This window comes from Argopecten irradians, chromosome 5 (genome assembly GCF_041381155.1).
Source record: "Argopecten irradians isolate NY chromosome 5, Ai_NY, whole genome shotgun sequence".
NCBI lineage: Eukaryota > Metazoa > Mollusca > Bivalvia > Pectinida > Pectinidae > Argopecten > Argopecten irradians.
The window spans coordinates 37,765,490-37,786,645 of record NC_091138.1 but is presented as its reverse complement, the minus strand read 5'-3'; the positions used below and the strand labels follow the sequence as shown (position 1 = coordinate 37,786,645).

The window sequence follows — 21,156 nt, the reverse complement described above, 5'->3', positions numbered from 1 at the left end:
GATCAAACAAACAAAAATCATCCATCACTGTGTGGAATGAATATGAATTTGTTTGTGTGGATATATGCTAATTAAAGATTAAATGTTAACCTGTTTTAACACGATTTGTAGTAGACTAAAGCCAGATATTTCAGACAAAGGTCGGTGCGATCGATTGGATACATGTGCTATTTAACGGCAGCCGTGAGTAAGACAACACTAATGATGCTACAGGGAGATAGCTTGTGATACTAGCGAGCTATTTACCTACCGCCACAGTCACAGACTTGAGAAAACTAATATTCTGTTTGAACAAACATTTTTTTTTCAAAAACAGATTACGACACATTACTCCTTTACATGGCCCAGTTGTTATTTTCTAGGTTAATAGAAAACTGTATAAAATACAGCCATTCTCGTCTATCAGTACGCTAATAATTAATGACTATGAAAATAGAAGCATATTGATTGTATGTCGAGCTTGCTGTAGTGTATGGTTTTGGTACTGTTGACTAGGCGACAGTAGCAGCTAGACTAGCGAACGTGCAGCACGGCCCCAGTGGTGTGCGCGTGCTTTTCATTGTGAAACAATGACCTATCATTCAGCTGCTGGAACGACATCTGCTCGGCTTTTGTGAGACGGTTACATACCTAAGCTCACCTATGGTTAGTCTGTGTGACCCAATTGGAAGATGACTTAGTTTATTTCTATAAGGACTTTTGGACCTAGTACAATTTAGCATCCGTAGGGATACTGCGTATGTGTACCTCTGTCAATTTATTGATCGATCCTATTGGTATTCTTCTACTCCCGGTTTTTATCGGATACACTGTGAAACATGATCGTGTGTGGCATGTTAGTATAATGCAGTTTTGGTACATGAGTTCACGATAAACAAAATGACTGAGAATAATAAGATGTGTTGGTGTGAGTGTGTACGACCACACTGCCGATGATCCTGGTGGTAAGGTGAACCCCACGGGCCGTGCAGCCACCGGTCGATACATATCCCGTGCATGTGAATGAAATGTCCGTGATACAAAATGCTTCAAAGTACAGATCTAGTTCTCGCCGATAATCACAAGCTGTTAGGAGCTGTGGTCGGCTCCACCAGGAGTCAGCATTGACAACCATTGCCTTGTGACTAGTCATGTCTACAATTCGTAGGGCTTATATGGAAATATCTAACGGTATCAGAGGACTTCGATTTAACAGGGAACAACAGAACCAGCAGGGACAACAACAACAACAACAACAAACAACGGTATCAGCGAGAGAAACAGCAGGTCAGACGAGGATAGCCAATGGAGGTGCGATGAGTGCCAGGGTAGTCCGATCCCCCAAACCACTCATTGCCAGAAAAATCCGGAGTTTGTTCGGAAGGCATCAACCCGAAACGATACATGATTTATTCATGTACGAGAGGTTCTTGTCGAAATTTTTCATGTATTTTTCAGCCGAAGAGAGGGGTGTGCTGTCACAGGTGTGTCTAACGTGGAAAGCCATCCTATATCATCCCCGATTTTGGTTGGATGTCATCCCGATCATATCCTGTCGCGACCTGAGTCGCGAGGAAGACATGAGACGGATCTTCTACGAGAGCCTTCAATTGAGGAGTTTTGACACCATATGTTTATTTGGAGCTACAGACGATGACCTGGTTGACTTTGTCAACCATTTTTCCACGTGTAAAAAGCAGCTACGTTCTGTAGGATTACGTTGTTCCAATGTTACGGACACTGGGATGGAGCAACTATTCAAAAGGATGCCTTGTATATATCGACTCGAACTATCAGGGTGCAATGAACTAACAGAAACAGGACTGTGGTCATGTCTTAACTCCAAAATAGTCTCGTTGACGATAAACGACTGTATCAATGTGGCCGACGATACGGTCGGCGCCATTGCCCAGTTGCTTCCGTCGTTGTACGAGTTGAATTTACAAGCGTACCATGTGACTGACGCCGCTTTGGCGTTTTTCAGTGCCAAACAGAGTTACAGTTTGTCTTTATTGAGACTCCATTCCTGTTGGGAAATAACAAACCATGGGATAGTTAATATAGTACATTCCTTACCGAACCTAACCGTCCTCAGTCTGTCGGGATGTAGTAAAATTACAGACGACGGAGTAGAACTTATTGCTGAGAATCTACGTAAGCTACGGTCGCTAGATCTGTCATGGTGTCCGCGTGTTACGGACGCTTCACTAGAGTATATTGCCTGCGATCTCAGTCAACTTGAGGAGCTCGTGCTTGATAGGTGAGTTAATTAATCAACAAGACATCAATATGTCGCAGGTGAGTTCATTAATATAGATAGCCCTATCCCAAAGGTGGGCTCATTTACCTAAACGATATATTAAAGGGACAATTCATTCTAAGAGAACATTAAAATTTGTATATATATCGGAAAACCCCCAGTTCTAATGGAAATTAGATCAGTCGGTTTTACTGTGATATGTCAGAAAATCCCATGGTGGTGAAACGCGTGTGAAATGTTCAAACTCACTCGCTGTCCGCCATTACACATTGTGGTCGAATATCTTGTATGCCGAACCCAGTCCCTTGCTCGTAGAGTAATGCTACTTTTGTCTAGAACTGCTCAAATCGCTCTGACAGAAGTGTGTTTACCTTATTAGGTGAATTGTTTTGCCCAGAAAATCATTACATCACCTCCACAGTGGTTATGTAGTTCATTTGTTTAACGTGCGTGACTTTGGCTCGGGTATGGGTACAGCGTACATATTGTACCTGCTTAATCGTATTGATCAACGATTTGTAATTACAACGGTATCAATTAAAATACTAAATAATGACTTGAAATTTGTCAATATCTTATGTTATATGTTTCATAATAAATGTAGAACAATACATTTATGCCATATTTTGCTTCTTGGTTATGTAAAAGAATTAGCCTGAGTGAATTGTCCCTTTAATCAAAATGGTAACTCGATACACGTCATTACCGCCAATGAACCAAGGACTTTAAAAAGTCTTTGGCCGAACTAATCACCACGGGAATGTATTACGAATATTGAAATGACAGCCGGTTGGTTAACGTTGATACACCCGGAAATCAAATGATGTATCAAGCACGTATAACGCGATAGACCAAAGTAATGCCAGTCTATATATATACACACTAATATAAGAGTTTGATATTAAATGAAAATATAAACTACCCTAATTGGTATGACACGGAGCTCTCGGGCCCCCGCTCCATATAGCATCCATAGGTAATAGAGGCATCAAATAGCTTACATTTTTACTGCACACACATACAAAACATATCGATAAAATGTGAAGTCAGGCTTTCGATCACACAAACATACAAGCGATGTTCTTATACGTGCTCGTGCTTACGCACGTGTCGGCTGCAAATACTACACTAAAACGATGTCAAGAGACTCAAAGTTTTAATTGTACAAAAACGGGGTTACTGATAATTAAAGAAGATAATTTTACACATTTAAAGGTTAAATATAGGTGGCTGACATTATCGTGTTCCAAAAGGTTGAAGTCGTGATTTGTCTACGTGATCAAACAAACGCAGACTTTGGTGTAAACCAGTGACTTAGCTTTAGTTTACTCGATCTGTACATTTCATGAAATAATAGTTTAAAGGTTGATTTCAATGCATATATATTGTTGTAGAACTTATACGGCATAACAATCATTTATCACGGAAATCCCAACACCTGGGATACCATGTATAGGACATAATCTTGCTGTATCTGTAGAATCGTGTCACAGAGACTTGACAATGTCGGAGACTTAACAGTATTTTAGAACATATCTATTATTATCCTGGTTATATTGATTTACATGTAAGTAAAACTATGTAGTAAAATAAAAATAAAATAGGCACCAACATCTTGAAGCATTATCAGTGCTTGTTGTGAACATTGAAATGCACAGTGCAACGGAGTAATAAGTTCTTTTTATAGACTTTGGAAGTAATTTGGTACGAAACCGGTGAAATGGTGCCGAATCCCTGTGTCATACAGAAATATTATTACCGAAACAAGCGGTCTATACAGGAAATGCCCACTTCTAAGTGACAGTGTTCCGATAAAGACGAAAGCTATCGATTCGGACATGTTTGCTTGTACTTTTTCCTCTATACGGAGATATTTTATTGTTGTACACGGTAGCTCCATTAACCTGCGTGGCACGTGCGTCGATCATTAATGGATACGTAAAGACACGTGAAAGTATTCCATATAATACCAAATATAAACATCACGATTAACCGATAATGGTGCTCAGTCACTTCAAACGGTTACGAGATGCTGAGGCGAACGGCGAGTGTTATTTATCGAAACGGTCATGAATATGTATGAGGAATGTCGGGTATATCCGCTAGGTCGCGTGGTCAGTGTTTTTATTTATAACTTGGTGAATATCATCAATATACTGGCGAGTAAGGTCTTGGCTATCGATGGCGGATTCTAGCGTGCCGATGGAGTCGCTACTGCTGAAATATTCATATGTGAACAAACTTATTCCGGGAAGTCGTCATTGATTTTCAGAAGTAGAGAGAGAGTGACAAACAAAGATAATGTTTCGATGCTACCACATTTCACATTTGAAGTTTCATTAATCATATTTATCGATAACTCGGTAATTCGGAGATGACACATCGATCAAGCACGGATATGTTACGGCTCGTGACTATGTTCTTCTCTGACCACGTGGTACGATTTCGCAATTACAGGAACCTGGGAACTTATTACATTTTACAAATATTTGGAGGAACATTCTTAGACGTTATGAAGGATACACAGCATCAGAGAGATATGATTCTAGTGATTTTACAATTCTATAATAGACCCCTAGTGTAACTAATAATGGTATTAATTCCCACGTGCCTGTGTTGAGGTAAATACGGTATCCTTCAACTTTATTGGAGGGGATAAGGGAGCTAGTTATTACATACAGTCGGTAACAAATTCCCATGTGCCTGTGACCCCATATACCATAATATTATCTTATGCTTACTTGTCCGCTACTTGAAGGACAGGTAATTGACGTTTATAAGCAAATACGATCCAAGGTCGACTCACTTTGACCAAAAAAACCCCACCTCAAAACCGATCCAATGAATAGACTGCAATACTTTTTCTATTCAGGGTACTTTTGTAAAGGCGCTCAAAATCAAATGGACACGTATTATCATAAGACTTGGCCGTCTTACGATAGACTTGTTCTTTGGATTGCGGTGAGCTATGAAGGGTAAGTGTGCAGACTGGGTCAGAAACCGCTAGGTCAGGTTAGTAACACCGGAAACTTCTCTTCGTTCGGTCGAGGAATTGTTTCGACTTTGATGAGCATATTTACCTTGTTTAAGACAAGTACGTGGTATTAGCATTACAGATTGCATTGACTTCACAGGAGCTACACACATTACTACAAGACCGTTTCCCGGAAGTCGTTCGACTCTGCTGCTCGTTCTGTCTAGTGAACAAACAAATGAACCACGTGATCAGAACATGAAAGTCAGAATGCTCTCTCGTTATTGTGTGTAATTGTAATGAGTTGGGTTTACCGTTTATTTAAAGTACGGAATGTGCCATTTTTATCTAATCACATTTCCAGTAGATCTGAGTTTCCGTAGACACGTAAACAAGGTGCTTCCCTTCCGCCCACGACTCCAGACGCCCTCCCTCTTGTATCCGTCAACACAATAAAACACATTTGGTCTCGTTCGGCACGTGCTCCAAGGTTTGGCAGGTAACAGGTGGTTTATGTTTTGCGCGTGCAGCGTCACGGAAGCGTTTATTTTTTAATGGTATGCGATATGTTGTGGCATAAAAGCATATACATTTAGTATAGAATGTTGTCCATTATTCTAGGTACGCATGGTGTTGGTGTATGACCTTTGACCTCATTGCCCGCCCATTATGCCGGTCATTGACCGATCTTTGAAGTTACAATGCCGGCATCAATAAATAAAGACATAATTATTTAACACGACAATTAAGACAAATGTTACGATAGAGAGATGTCACTTGTAGATAATATATTGTATTGCTGTTGTCGTAATGGCGACTAATTGTACAATAAGCAGGCCTTGGGAGACGATAAATCGATGAGCGATGCTTATTAAGTGTATAGAGTTCATTATGGTTTCGAACCATCCCTTGTTCTGATATTCCGCTCGCTGTCAATCATCACAGAATGTCCTAATCAACGATGGCTTTGTTGTGCGACAAAAGTCGTGATTGGCGATCTATTGACTAAATAAGATTCGTTTCTGATCCGACCCCAAGACCGTTAATCTAATTTTATATCCATACCACTAGTTTTTAAGGGGTAAGCCATATTTGGATATTTATCCATGCCCATGAGGAATTACAAGTACAGTATCGACTGAAAATAAATCGTTAAGTCAGCGCGGAAGTTTGCTTCAATGAAAATAGCATATTATTGTACAAGTAAAAAATTGCTCCACATTATTGGATCTGTAACTATTGTATTTATAAAGGATCTTAAAGATGTACGAAGTCCTGTAACAAGCTAACTAGATACAACATACAATATATATATGCAATTTGGGGTGATTCGTTTGATACCAAAATAAATACAGCACGTGTTTCTCGTGTAAAGTGACCGATATAGCTGATGGGGTCAGTGATGTTATTTATTGTGATAATCAACTGCGCCCTAAGATGATCCCTAACGTAGAGGTCAGAATTCCGGAAATCTTTTTATAGCCCATGTTCTATTCAGCACTATTTAATGGTTAGCTAAAAGCGAGCTGCATCACACAGGAGAACGTAGTATCAATAGCTTAGTGTTGAATGGCACGTGCGAGTGCAGGGTCAGGGTATCGATTTCTTTGATATATTTTTTATGATTTTGGAGAATGAAATTGATAACATATTGATGGGAGAGACGAGCTAGAAACATACATCATGCAATACTTCAACATATTTAGTATACATATAGAACTTACCACAGTGTGATTATAGTGTAATCATTAAAACTGACAATGCAAGCATCAGCTAATTTGAAAGAACGTGTATTTTATATCTCAATACGAATGTTTTAATGTGCATTGTCAGCTTTTAGGACAGACACAGCACGAGAGAGTTCCATATACATTCTTGCCATAGGTCGCCGAGGACGTGTTGGGGTGTTGTAGACTAACATGGTACATAACTTGCACTCCTAAGCATGCCGCCATATTATTTAGTGATTAGTCCTGCGCCCTGCGATAACGCCCACTCGACTACTCAATGGCGAGCACCTGTTTCATGATATCTTCACTAATTCATTGTAAACGAGAGCAGAATAGTTTTCTTATAGGTGTTGATGTGTACATTTTCACCTGTGAACTCTCTACTCTGGCAGTCAATGAAGACTTAACCAAGAAGTGCTTTGGCTAATCTTCATATCACCTCTATAAAATGCGTGTAGCGACGCGATTCGCGTCAGAATACCTCACCATCATTTCCTCAAATCAATTAACGGCGTTTCAAGCAAAACCGCTGTCGACGGCTCGGACACACGGCTTCCGATTGACAGTCCACAGGTCACATGGCAACGGGTTTCACGCGCTGTGACCCCGCTGATGACGTGGCTCTGCTTTTAGGAACTGTCCAAGAATCGACTTTATCGTATTAGGGTTTATCGATTATGGGGTTTATGTGTCAAAAATGAACATTGACTCATCGATTAAGGATGTGGCTGTGAAGTAGCCTCTCGTCAATCTGTTGTCGGTACGACGGACATTGACGATGTGTCACACGGATCTCCACTCACCAATCAGATTGATACCAAGTCAGTGTCACGTGATCTTGGCGATGGTTTGTTTCAATGTCCGATTGGTGCTAATTGTATAATTCAAGATATGAAATATTGATAAAAGGTAGAAAAATGCTAATCTTTCATGCAATTACGTTTCAATAACGATTGGTTTACCAATTTTGACAGGATTTGATGTAAAATGGCGCTGTTGGCAAATGTCAGATTAATATAAAACACTGTGAATGTGTTGAATTCATACTACTACGTGTATTTGAATTATCCCATAACCTTTTGGTGTATAAAGGGACTTCGTCCACATACTACGAAGACCCTTCACTTGTGCCCAAACTGTAGCTGTTATTGACATACTAACATTTAATCACAACCTGATTACAGGTCTCTTGGAAAGCATTCTTCAAAAACATCTAAATTTCGTTTACATGTACGCAGCATGGTCGATTCCCCTGACAATATTAGTACTTTAGAACTTTCACGAACCATTCTACGTCTTAAAGGAATTGCTAATTGCTGCTCACGTAGACACAGATGTGAGACAGCACACCAAAACCACTTGTTAATAGTTCGTATGAACACCTCTAGTAAAGCAAATGACAGCTCTTGTTGACGTGTCTTGTTAAGACTGAAGAAGTGTGAATCTATGCCGGTATTCCACTATTCCCTTTACCAAAATCTATTTTACGACAGTCCGTAATTAACGAGAGAACATCTCCACACCCACACCCCTCTTGACGACGTCTCTGTCTCCTTGTAGTAACCTACTAATAGTCTTTGTGATGAATGGCCGCTCATTTTTTGGTGTTAACGTGTTTTCGCACATTCTGTAGCGGAATTCCCATCACAATGATGGTACCGGTATATCCATCTCGCGTCTTGGAATTCACAACAAAGTACGCCTTCTCCTGCAACCGCGTGGAGGCGATTTCCTGCCAAACATTCCGCACCTGACGTGTTTTGTCACTCCTTGCGCTAAAAGCCATCTGTCCATCACGCACCTGTCATAACCAGTATATTAGCAGACTATATTTGCGCTAGATCGACCATGGCGTGTTGCACAAGAAGTATGTCATCAAATGCTTGTATCCCTGTCAGCTGTAACACGTGAACGGCCGTACTGATGGTTCTACCAAACACTACCCGACAGTCTATTGCGAAGCACTTCAGAAGCTGGTTTATGTCAAACTAGAAGTGCTGACATGTGTTGTCAGTGCTGTTACATCACAGACAGTTTATGATCCTGTTCCATACTATTATTAACAAGAATGGGGATGTGGGTCAAAAGAGATTACCAATCTGACAGTGATTTAAGCATTAATTGTTCAATGTAGAATCGTTCTTGTTGGTATTTGTGTTACCAAGCATAAGTTGTTCAATATAGAGTCGTTTTTGTTGGTATTTCTGTCATTTCTGTTCGAGATATGTAGTGAATCAAGCATTAATTATTCAATATAGATTCGTTCTTGTTGGTATTTCTGTTATCAAGCATTAATTTTTAATATATAGTCGTTCTTTTTGGTATTTATACATGAATCGTCCTGGTTTACGTTTCCGCCAAGAGTATCTTTCGAACTAATCTATCTATTGGCGTTCTTGAGGAAATCACACTTCACTATGAATACTTCCTGATAATGTGTAAACCAACATTTAAATGTAAAATATTCCTTCAGTCGAGTTCATCACTACGTTTATTTCCATTGTAGTTAAACCTTTGTGTTCACTGTCTATTATGGGGATGGTGCTAGGGTTGTTGCTAGGTATTGCTTCCGTTGCCTGCTAGACTGATTTTTGGATCAAATAAGATACTGACGTTTGATTCTATGCGGGTCAAATTGACAGTATGTTGAATTTCGCAGTTCACTGATTTGCGTGTTTTATCTACGTCAATAAATTTCTGAATATTTCGCTGCTTTTAGCGATTTCCGGATTTCAGTGAAACCCTGCATATAGCGAAAATAAACCAACTACAAAATGTACCCACTATACAGTATGTCGCTTTACACAGCATGTCGCTAATACTGATACAACGATAAATTCTGGACATACGATTTTAAGGCCTTAACTTGTGCGATGCTACACGGACAATGGTACCGCCAAATGGTTAACCGATTGTCTTTTTTGGTTAACACAAGACGAGAATGTATTACGCGCTAATCGATTGTCGATTTGGTAACTTTGCGGTTTCTTATCATGTTAATTGTTTTCTCAATACAATTACACACATCATTGATCTTCAGTCTAGAGCGATAATCAACAAAACAGTGAAGTCTATTTATAGACAATGCATGTTATCAATAAGAAATAGTGGCGCCTTGGGGACACAAATGACTGCAATTGCTCATCCAGCTACCCAAACAGGCAACACTAAGAGCAGGCAAACCGATGTACTGATCCAACGAGATCTCGTAAAGAGGGGTTATGTATAGTAACAGTTCCGTTGAGCACGGTTCTGTCTCCTGGGACTCGGAGAGCCGTCTTTCTCGTTGTGGGATCGATAAAAATGGGATTTCGTCGGTCAAGGTCACCACTGACAATGCAGCAGTAGCAATATCTACACAAATTGTTTTAAGGAGATGAATCCAATCAGCCAGAAGGTATTATAGGGACTTGGGTGTCGATATACATCTCCATCAATGCTCAAAGTGTCAATATGTTATCGAATAGCGCTGGCTTTTGTCGGAGGCAATATGACCGACGTTACGTATGAGACAAATTAAACATCCGTTTGAATTGCAAACTGTATTTGATTAATTATCAATATCTCAGTGGTCGATAGTATTAAGTTAAGGTAGTCTGTGGTGTTATTTCATGTCTGAACAAAGCCATGTAATTACTCATATTTCAGAACGGTCATTATTATCACGGACGAAGAATAGTTTGTGCGTGCCCGGAACTTTTCTGACCTCATCGTTTTGTCTGTATATTGAAAGTATACAAGTTCATTGATTAAGCACTCTAGAGTAAACCATTGTCTGTATTGGATGGTACCGCCCTTTCTGTGTAGCCAGATACCTAGTAGACAAACACATTCTATTTGCGTCTCGACTGTTCGGTAATACGTTGAACATTTGATCAAATTTGCTGAGAAATATATACACCATTATGAATTATTGATATCGTTCTGCTAGATGCTCTGATACTTGTACACACAAACGTTTCGCTGGAGATTGACATTAAATGGTATAGTGTTGGACGATTCAACAACACGTTCTTCTGGGAGTTGATACAAGGTGATCTGCACATGCGCATGTATCAAGGAATTGGGAAAGGGATGGTGCGAAAACGACAAGAGAATGAAATCATCTGGAGACAAACGAATATCCTAACACATAGAAATATTACATTTCACGAAACTTGAAACGTAACGATGGCAACCAATTGAATTGTTTTACGGACTGGGGAATATTATGGCGATAATAGAACTATGATATTTAAGAGACAAACAAAGGAAATAAAATGATGTGTTTTACAGACTAGTATAAACAATAAAATGGTAATATAACAAGCTGTCTTGTATACTTGTATATATAGGAAAACAATGAAATCTAAGCCAGTAAAGAACAGAAAGCTGTTTAACCGAAACTTATTAACACAAGAGAAAAGAGAATATCATTCATGATAAGATAAAAGAATATTTTTTTCAACACAATAACGACGACATGACGGTTTCATGTTCTGGATTTTCGGTCGAACAATAGAACCTACTTGCATGCATCCTCGATACTCCAGGGGTTCCGATCACTTAAGATCTCTACACCCCTAGGCCTGTACTATTTCATAGTAAAACTGGAGGCAACAGAACAGAACAGGTACGTTAGTCGTTTAATGTACATCAAAAGAGCCGTATAACAGTACACTGTGGTTGACTATGTGGCTTTGATGTTATGCGTCGCCCTCTCTGTAGTCTTCAAAGGGATCTTTGCTGGCCCTCGATTGGTCAAATGTTTTCCGCTGAGCTGCCTTCAATTTCACTATGAGATAGTCCAGGGGTGTAGAGATCGTAAGTGATAGGACCCCTGGAGTATCGAGGATGACTTGCATGCACCCAAAGAAAATTTTCTAAACATACAACAAAACTATGCATCGCTATCTGTTCTTGAGTCTGGTAAACACAACAGTGCCAATAGGAATTATCTCCTAAGAAGCTGAGGGGAAGACAATAGAAGTCATCTTGTTATAAACTGCAAGACATTTTAACGCCGCCAGATTACAGCGTTCAAGCGTCTGCAGATCACGACCATGGCCTTAGATTGAAAACGTTTTGGAGACGAAGTTCTTAAGACCGCAAACCTCCAGAAGAATCGAGGCCTTAAAACAAATGATGATAATGACAAGATAATATATCAATAGAACCGTCTGGTAGTGTCAAACCTAAGCTAAGGCCATAGTTGTGTTTTTTTCTGTTTTGCGTCCTTTGGATTCTCAAAAACCTACCAGCCAGCAAGGGAAAAAAAACAAACACGAATAAAAAAACACGGAGCCCACGCTTTGTTTGGGATGCTTCCACTTTAATCAGTTTTGTTCTTGCAAGTGGTAGAATAGACAATATTTCATAAATAATCTCCTTGTTAATGATTCATTGGTATGGAGCACAAAATTGAATGCAACAAACATATTTCAACATTAAAAATTATTAAAAGAATTGTCAGATTGAAGCATGAGAAAATGGTGTTTTTCACGGTGTCTGTTGTAAATTAATCTATTAAATGCTGTTGCTCCATATAATATAGCCTTTATAAAAAAGAACATTTAATAATAGCCTATATATGCATTGTATTGGAACTTGTTTTCTGTATTTTATACATACATATGCAACACCGTGACAACAGTACATCCATCATAATTCTGCTTTGTCATTCTCTGCAAGTCAGCACTGTTCATGGCGATTCATACTTTCATTAACCCAAGTTGTCATAACTGTTCTACGACAACTACATAATCGACATATAGTCTGTTAGAATAAAACTACAATATGATTTTTAATATTTGGAAGTTTAATTAAACCAAAGGAAAAAAAAAGTCTGTTACACTATTTGACTAAGAAATAGTGTGCATAAATACATGTACGTGTGTCCAATCAGCGATGTCTCTTTGTTCAGTCAAAAGAATTGCTATGGATTTTAATAGTATATATCTATAAAAATGATTTAATATATTTAATATCAAAAGTACATCAGCAGATTTTTAATAATATAACCTGAAATGAACTTAGCCTCCGACACACTTACTTGGATTGGGATATTCTAGTAATACAGTTTTACTCGTCGAAATCATGATGCCAAAGGCATTAACTTTTGAAACTTTTCATTTTTTTTATAATCTTGAAGTTTTAACTCAAAGAACGCACCAAACATACCAAACCCCTCTAACAATTTATTCCTAAGTTTACCTCAAGAGGCGAGTCAGAGTTTTATCCAAAACAGCTATTGTTCTTTAAAATCTTGTAAACAAATTGTATCTCGAGCTCGGGCACTGGCCAAACAAGAATCTTCGAATAAGTTTGGTTCTCATACTTGGAATGCATATGGATATGTTATCGTTTCATTATTCTAAATGACCAAAATGTATACGACCGAATATGACAACTTTTTAGCCGTCCTCACCCCGTATATTTCAGAGAAAAAGATCGAAAACCTCCTGCATCACATCTCGATTGCTAGATGCCTTCTCGTGGTCCTTGCGGCGCTTGGGCGATTGCGAGATCAGTGTATTCGCTGTGAGTCAAGCGTTGAGGTGATGCTTGCCACAATTGACTAAAATTGAAACCAGAAACAGGCATTTTTCCGGAATTTTTATTTTCGGACGTCTTTTTACGAAATCCAAAAAATAATAACTTGTGTTTGTTTTTGCCTCACAACAGCACAAAAACCTACCCGCACGCGGACGCAAAACAGAAAAAAACACAACTATGGCCTAAGCAGAAAAAAAGAGCTGATTAATCTCACGGCATCACTCCTTCAACACTAGGCTACCGCTCATTGCACATGGTTTAATGTTGGTGTTGCTCGAAGCTATAAATACAACAACACGGTAATCACAAAAACTAAATAAACCATCACTTGAAAATTGACGTAATCGCCAGGTCCTTGAGGTATTCAACATATCTAAAATCTACATTTACGGAAATGTTGACACGTCATCGGTTCAGGAAGTAGAATATTGATGTTGGAATCGGTATCCAACTGTATAATAGGCCGATCGCTGACCAATCAAATTACTACATATCACGTGCTATTTACAAAATTTTGTTTATAATAAGATCATGTATACAGGACAATTTTAACATAGAAATTCGATGGAATCATTACAGTTTTATACGGACCACCCTAGAACGTGAATGGCGCGCCATACCTTCAATAATTGTCAGATACACATAACATTGCTCAGACTGGGAGTGTATACTTACAAACACAACAAACGTTTCTGTCCACACAAACGTGAGGCAGTGAATGACTTAAACACGGAAACCGCGTGATGAGCCCACATTACATTAGTTTAGGCATCCTTTGTTCCCTGTTTACAATGTTAACGTTTTGTTCACGAATTCCCAAATATTTATTGCATCTTCATGTTACCTACGCTAATCAGCCTATGGTCTGAGGAGCGTAGTGGAGATTAGACACTGAATTTCCAAAGGTGCCATGTTCAGTGATCCGAGTTGTTGTTTTGGTTTGCTCTAACGCCTAAAATAAAATACTATTGAACAAAGACCTTCAAATACATGTTTTTTTCACAAATATCAACTAATTCAAATTGGTCTTTATTAAATTATTTAGCGTATGCATTGAATTATGTCATTAGTTCCACTATCTAAACTAGAGATGCTGTTTTTTATTTACACTTATACGTATTTTGTGTAGAGTGCGCCAAAATGTTATTTCCTGAAGCCTCTTTGACAGCGCAGAGGAATCTAATGTTTGTCACTGTTCGACATCTAACTCGGGATTGTCCTGTGGTTTGTTCTTTAATCACAAAGTACTAAGAATCTGATTATAAGATGAGGGATAGGATTGGGGGCATATACATATTGACAAATGCTTTTCAGATTCGTGTGACAACTGAAGCCATTTAAATGGAGCTTGACCGGTATTGTAGAACCAGAAAGCCCCTCCTTGCATATACATTCTCTTTTAAGAAAACGTTTGCCCAGTACTAACCCCTATTTGAGATATTGATACTAAACCCTATTTTCCTTTGTTCAACAGGTGTTCCCACGTGACAGATATCGGCGTCGGTTACCTGTCCACGATGACGTCACTCCTACGGCTATACTTACGGTGGTGTACACAGATCAGAGACTTTGGTCTACAACATATGTACTCTATGCGGAATCTACGAGTGCTTTCTCTTGCAGGTTTGTAGCATAAAACATATTCTAATTGGGGTATTATTGGGGGAATATTAGAAAAATGTGTACCGTGACACCTCATACACGCGAATTAGAAAGATTTGTGCCTGAAAAATGTGTACCGTGACACCTTGTACACGCGACTTAGAAAGATTTGTGCCTGCAAAATGTGTACCGTGACACCTTGTACACGCGACTTAGAAAGATTTGTGCCTGAAAAATGTGTACCGTGACACCTTGTACACGCGACTTAGAAAGATTTGTGCCTGAAAAATGTGTACCGTGACACCTTGTACACGCGACTTAGAAAGATTTGTGCCTGAAAATATGTACCGTGACACCTCGTACACGCGAATTAGAAAAATGTTAGCTGTGATGACGTAGCTCTGAACGACGGACGGAAGATTTCTGACAGATGGTCGTCGTCAGAGCTACGATTCCGTCCCATTGACCGTAGTGTTGCAAAACATCCAGCGGTGAAAATGTTGCATTTCACGTGTGTCATGTAATTTTGTAATTAAATTCAACAATTTCAAATATTTTAAACATAAAACGATAATTTATTTACCCACCTCCATGTCTAAATTATGTTTAAAAGCATGTTTGAATGGCTTACATCTCCGACACGGCTCCCTTGGCCGCCATGATGCTTCTCGTTAGAAAGTCTCGCGCTCCAAATATGGCAACTAGTACCATATATGGAATGACCTACACATTTTCACTACGAAAGAAATATAATGTCACAAAGTTTTTAACATGAACTTTAAATTTTTTTTTCGCTAAATTCTAAATAATATTTACATTTGCTCAGTCCACCATGTTTATTCTTAGTTTGTTGGCCTATTAAAACTTTTAAACATATTTTACCTGTTGAGTGTTTCATTTCGTCACGATTTCCGGTAAATCAAACATGGCGGCGTATTTGAACAGAATTATACAGGTGTTGTGTTTGCCTTGGACTTTACCACTAATAGTTGATAAAACATTATAATCGAAAGGTTTGTGAATTGAATATTGATCATAGTTGTCAGAACAATACAGTTACATAAGGATATTACCCGAAAAATATATTTTTATGAGTCTCAAAATGCGCATGGGGATCACAGTGGGGCTTGCAACACTAGCGGCAATGGAGTGGAATTCATACTCTGTCGGGAACCGGAGTGGAGGCAGGGTATGGTTATTCGTTCTAGAAAAATGTGTGCCTGGGGTGTCACGATACACATTTTTAAGGCACACATTTTTCTAATTCGCGTGTATGAGGTGTCACGGTACACATTATTCACGTGAATGATTTTCACGTGAAATTCGTGTGAAAATTTTCACATGCAATTCACTTTTTGCCTCGATTTACGTGAATTTTTGGTCTTTCATGAACCTCAAACAAAGATACGTTAACCGTTTAAAATGTAAAATGGACTCGTCACCACTCTAAAGCCCTTATTTGCCTAGTACATTTAGTATAGAATTCTGATATGGACTTTGAATGTGGTATATCTATGATTTACGAGCATGGTTTGAACAATATTCATTGAGTTCATTTGATATATTAGCTTAAGAACTGATATTGTGCATTATAACAAAACATTGATGTTAATCGATAAAATATATGACAAACATTTTAAAGCATCGAAGTTATCAAAGTTTCATATGTTTGGCTAGGTTCGTTACGTTTGTTTTTCCTATTGTGACGCGACAACCACACATGCCGGTCATGGATCCCTCTTTGCTATTTCTACACCACACTGGTAATTTTCCTATTTCCGCACAATGGCATAACAGAAATAGACGGTATAATGCTGTATGGAAAGAAGCCGTATCGATTTGGCAAGGTATGAGTGCCGGCCAGGAGCTATACAAGGCTTTTGACTCACCGTCGTTCTGGAGGCACTATACGCGAACGATCCGAAAAACGGCAATGATCCGAACATAGCCGAAAACCTAACGATTCAGACATTACGAACACGGATAATACAGAGGCATGATGTGCATAGAAATTCGATATAATCCCTAGTAACAACCGGCACTGCTCAATGTAAGATGACGTCGGAACCGTCTTATAAAAGCACTCCTCTAAATATAGATCAATGTCTTGAGTCACCGCCAGGCGCGGGTCAAGGAATCGATAACCAATTGGATCTGTTTAAAACCTAATTAGTTGTTCTGGTTATAACTGTCCGTTCATTCACTATAGAACGTTATGTATTGGTAGAAAAAGGCTTGTCCATGGCTTATTAGACACCCTTATTGCAGCCGCATTCCATCTTCAGCAATATTGATTTCCTTTGAACACTAGAAAATCAATTGTCCATTGAATCATCATCAAACAAAACGGCAATATACAGTTATCAATCAATTTGTTTATCTTCGAGCCAAACACTTTACAATATCGAGAAATAGCAAAATCGTCTTACATAGACTCTATCCGATATATGAACTGTCTACCACGTTAGTAAAAACGTACATATTTAAAGTAACAAAATACGGTACACATGAAGACAACGAGAAAAGGTCATTCCTACTTCTTAAAAGGATAAAAAGATACATATTTCACAGGACACAAAGAAATGAGCAGGTGATTGGGTCATAATCGATGTCATAGACGTGTGATATTGACGTACTAAGAATCACAAAGGATACAGCTCTGACAAACGTCCTCTCCATCCTCTCTTTGTTCGAGTTAATAAAGCTGTCAGATAAAAGGTTAGGGTATGAATGCGTCATCTTTACCATGATATAGTATTAAAAACACCAAGGTCGCTATTTTTTCCCGAAATAGATTCCACAATTGTTTTTTTTTCATAGACGCTTTGGTCTATTCACAGATATGTTTAACCTCAAAGGAAATTGCAACAGAAACAATTTAGGCTATAAATAATCAAATATGACACTTGAAAACACACATATTCAATATCGACAAAAAGGAAATGTTGAAAATCAATGTTCAATCACAAATGATTAAACCCTAAAGAATTTACTCATTTCGAAGCATTATCGTCGGAAACTCACAAGACTATCATGAGCCCAGCGCCCGGTTTCATGAACATCCCTCAACTCTAAAGAATTCCTTAAGTTAAACGTATAAGTAGAAATTTTCTATAGGAAAACATTGCAGAAGATAAGGAAAAGGAATCAGTGAGCTTTCGTTAACTTCTGTAATACTTTCCTGTGGGTAATTTTAAGTAAGTTAAGGAATGGCGCCAGTTTTGACCAAGAAGCAGCCAGAGAACGCTTCCTTTCTTTAAGCACTTATGCTATTTTTCATGCACGTTCTACGAGCTATTTGTTATTTTTCGGAAAGCCTGATGATATGTCCAAATAACTATCTTCTCAGCCCCGTAAATAATCTCAGTATGCTTATAGATATCGATATGTTAATGCGGGGTTAGAAGCCTTCGGCAAAGAGATAGATTCGTTGAATGATGGTAGTATATATTTGCAGTCAAGTTGATTTACGATTAAGGACATTCAAGAAAACCAGTCTGGAATTATGGACGTCACATTATTAACTTACCTAGCACTAAAGTCATTTTCTTGTCTATTGTAGGTTGTACTTTGGTATCCGGCCAAGGCCTGTGTGGACTTACACAGCTGAGGAATCTCGAGGAACTGGAACTGACCAATTGTCCCAGTGCCACCAAGGAGGTTTACCTGTATCTCAGAGAAAACATGACTACATGTCTTGTGCTGGATTAGCAGACGCCAATGACACGTGTGTCCTTTCTGGCTGAACTGCAGCTATGCTTTGTACCGGATGTGAGCTATTTACATAAAGGGATATGATTGTAGCTAGAACGCAAGCTGAGCAGTTTGAATATGGTTATGATATTTGCTGATCGTTTGATTTGAGGACTTTTAGCTACAATTGTGGCGCGGCCATGTTATAACAATCAGAGTGTTACAAGAAAAAGCGAAGCTTTATGGAAGTGTATTCTAGTATAACGAAGCTAACAGGAAACGGAAATAGAAGTTGCGTGCGTCATGCTACGCGCGACGAGGAGAGATCGGAAGTTACGCAATTTCTTGGAAGGGTCATTTTATGTTCAGAAGGTACATGGTCAATACTAGAAAATCCTCGTACCGTTTTACATACACCAAAACAATTGACCCTATTCGTGTTTGTAGAGCTTAGAGAGAAAGTACGTCGCCCCATCGTCAGTAGTAACCTGTTTGTTCATGCCAGTATATTTTCACTCCAAGTTTGACCATGTGCCTTCACAGATGCCAGCTACTGCTAGCCGGTGAAATCAGGGGCTGGGCGCCATTGATTTAGCCCGACGAAGCGCTATGCACTATGACGTGCAAGGTGTACTCAGGATGTCGTTTTTAGTGAATTTTGGAGTGTACATAAATTATATTATATATATATAATGTCCTTGTTCGTAGCAAAAGTATTTTTCTGTGGAAATCCAAAGGGCATTTTTATCTTAAAACAGAGATTATAATGTGATATTAATTGATTGGATATTTGCATGTGTTCACGACGACATTCTGATTGTAACGTTATGTGATGGTTTCGTTTTACATATCTATCAAAACTTTTAAGTCTTCGATTATTCTATTTAAGGTAGTGTTTTCTCGGAACATTCCCATTTTCTATGTATTCCATTTCCTTAATTTGCTCATCGTTTTATGTAAATTGTCAATTACACAATTATTGATGACGTAATACCCCGAGTCTGCGAAGGTTGTGATTGTTTAAGTGTTGTAAATGGTACCTCTTCAAATTCTGTACAACGATTTTTCAGTATTTATTTCAATCCTGTCCTTACGTTTTATTGATGAGGAATGTGAAGAAGTATGTATGAGAGAATGTACGCCAGACAAAACATGTTTTATTAAAGTCAGAAAACCGTTTAGCATGTACACGTAACTATCTAGTCAATTTTGTATTAACTGTTTTGAATATCTTTATTTTTTGCATGGGTACATTGTATTTGCTTTTAACATGACGATAATCACGAAATTTCATCTGTACGATCAAATTATACTTTCCAGCACTGGAAAATCTAAAATAATAATATTCAATGTAATATAATCTCGCAAAGATAGCCCAAATTTGGAAGGCATTTTCTGTATAGTCATTTAACGTTTTTTTTTTCTGTTGAGACAAGTTTAGAAAAATTGTAATGCATCCGAGGCGTTATAATCCTCTAATAACCAATGTCATTTCAGTGAGTGCCATGCAGAGTTAACCTAAAGCATACCAAAATAGCATTTGTCAAGTTATCTGATAATCTTCCACGAAGAACCTAAGTTCATCATCATTTGTTGAATGTACGTACATGTGTGCGATACAAGTATCAAGTTACTTAAAATATATTGGAGGTTTGTTCATGCGATCATCGCATGTTATACTTCCACGTAATTAAAAGATTTGTCATTCTGGAATCATACTCAACAATACAACTTCCGGTTACAATATAACACCATAACACAACGGATAATGTTTGGTATTTGACGTAACTGAGCTTCCATCATAATGATATTAAACGATTTTACTTCCAGCATGTTATTAAAACATAGATAACATTGTTTGTGTATTTGTCGAATTCGCGTTATCAGACAAAATATTGAGTTCGTGAGTGTCTTGGTCGACGTTAAGGTTTGTAAGTTTGAAAGTCCTATCACAGAACATGTCATCTCTACATAACATTCCATAACTCTATGTACTAGGATTGTAATAATGTATTTCCATGTCATTTCGGGCGATAAGTCAAGGTTTGTATAACATATATGTGAAGTCGTCTGATATAGATCATTTAGTATAGCAATTATCTAGATTAGTGTTCGGCATCATGGGTGACCAAGCTGTGTCCACAGGGACTTGGAAATTAGGTACAGTTACAAGAAATAGGACTTTTATAGAAAATTACGGGATAAAATATTGGTTTCATTATGTTATTAATGAACTTAAAATAACACTAAGTAATATTTTTGAGCTTTTGATTTATAGACCCATCCAGAATCTTATATAACATTCAGTTGAGGCTCCTATTTTATGTTGACTCTCCATGTAGTCACTATGTAATCATAAGTAAATGAATTCACTGATTACCAAC

General features: G+C 38.3%; 1 protein-coding gene across 1 annotated transcript; it reads left to right on the top strand.

Moving 5' to 3' along the window:
• Nucleotides 1-452: 452 nt before the first annotated feature.
• Nucleotides 453-20,931, top strand: LOC138323753 (F-box/LRR-repeat protein 16-like). Its single transcript, XM_069268574.1, has 3 exons — nucleotides 453-2,239; nucleotides 14,952-15,100; nucleotides 18,642-20,931. The coding sequence occupies exons 1-3, from the start codon at nucleotides 1,131-1,133 to the stop codon at nucleotides 18,788-18,790; spliced, it is 1,407 nt and encodes a 468-aa protein (XP_069124675.1). The 5' UTR covers nucleotides 453-1,130; the 3' UTR covers nucleotides 18,791-20,931.
• Nucleotides 20,932-21,156: the final 225 nt, after the last annotated feature.

Bases quoted from the DNA above. Each gene is read 5' to 3' on its own strand.
- LOC138323753 (XM_069268574.1), top strand. From the start codon at position 1,131: ATGTCTACAATTCGTAGGGCTTATATGGAAATATCTAACGGTATCAGA. The intron at 2,240-14,951 runs GTGAGTTAATTA...TTTGTTCAACAG, and splicing joins GAGGAGCTCGTGCTTGATAG to GTGTTCCCACGTGACAGATA. The intron at 15,101-18,641 runs GTTTGTAGCATA...TGTCTATTGTAG, and splicing joins ACGAGTGCTTTCTCTTGCAG to GTTGTACTTTGGTATCCGGC.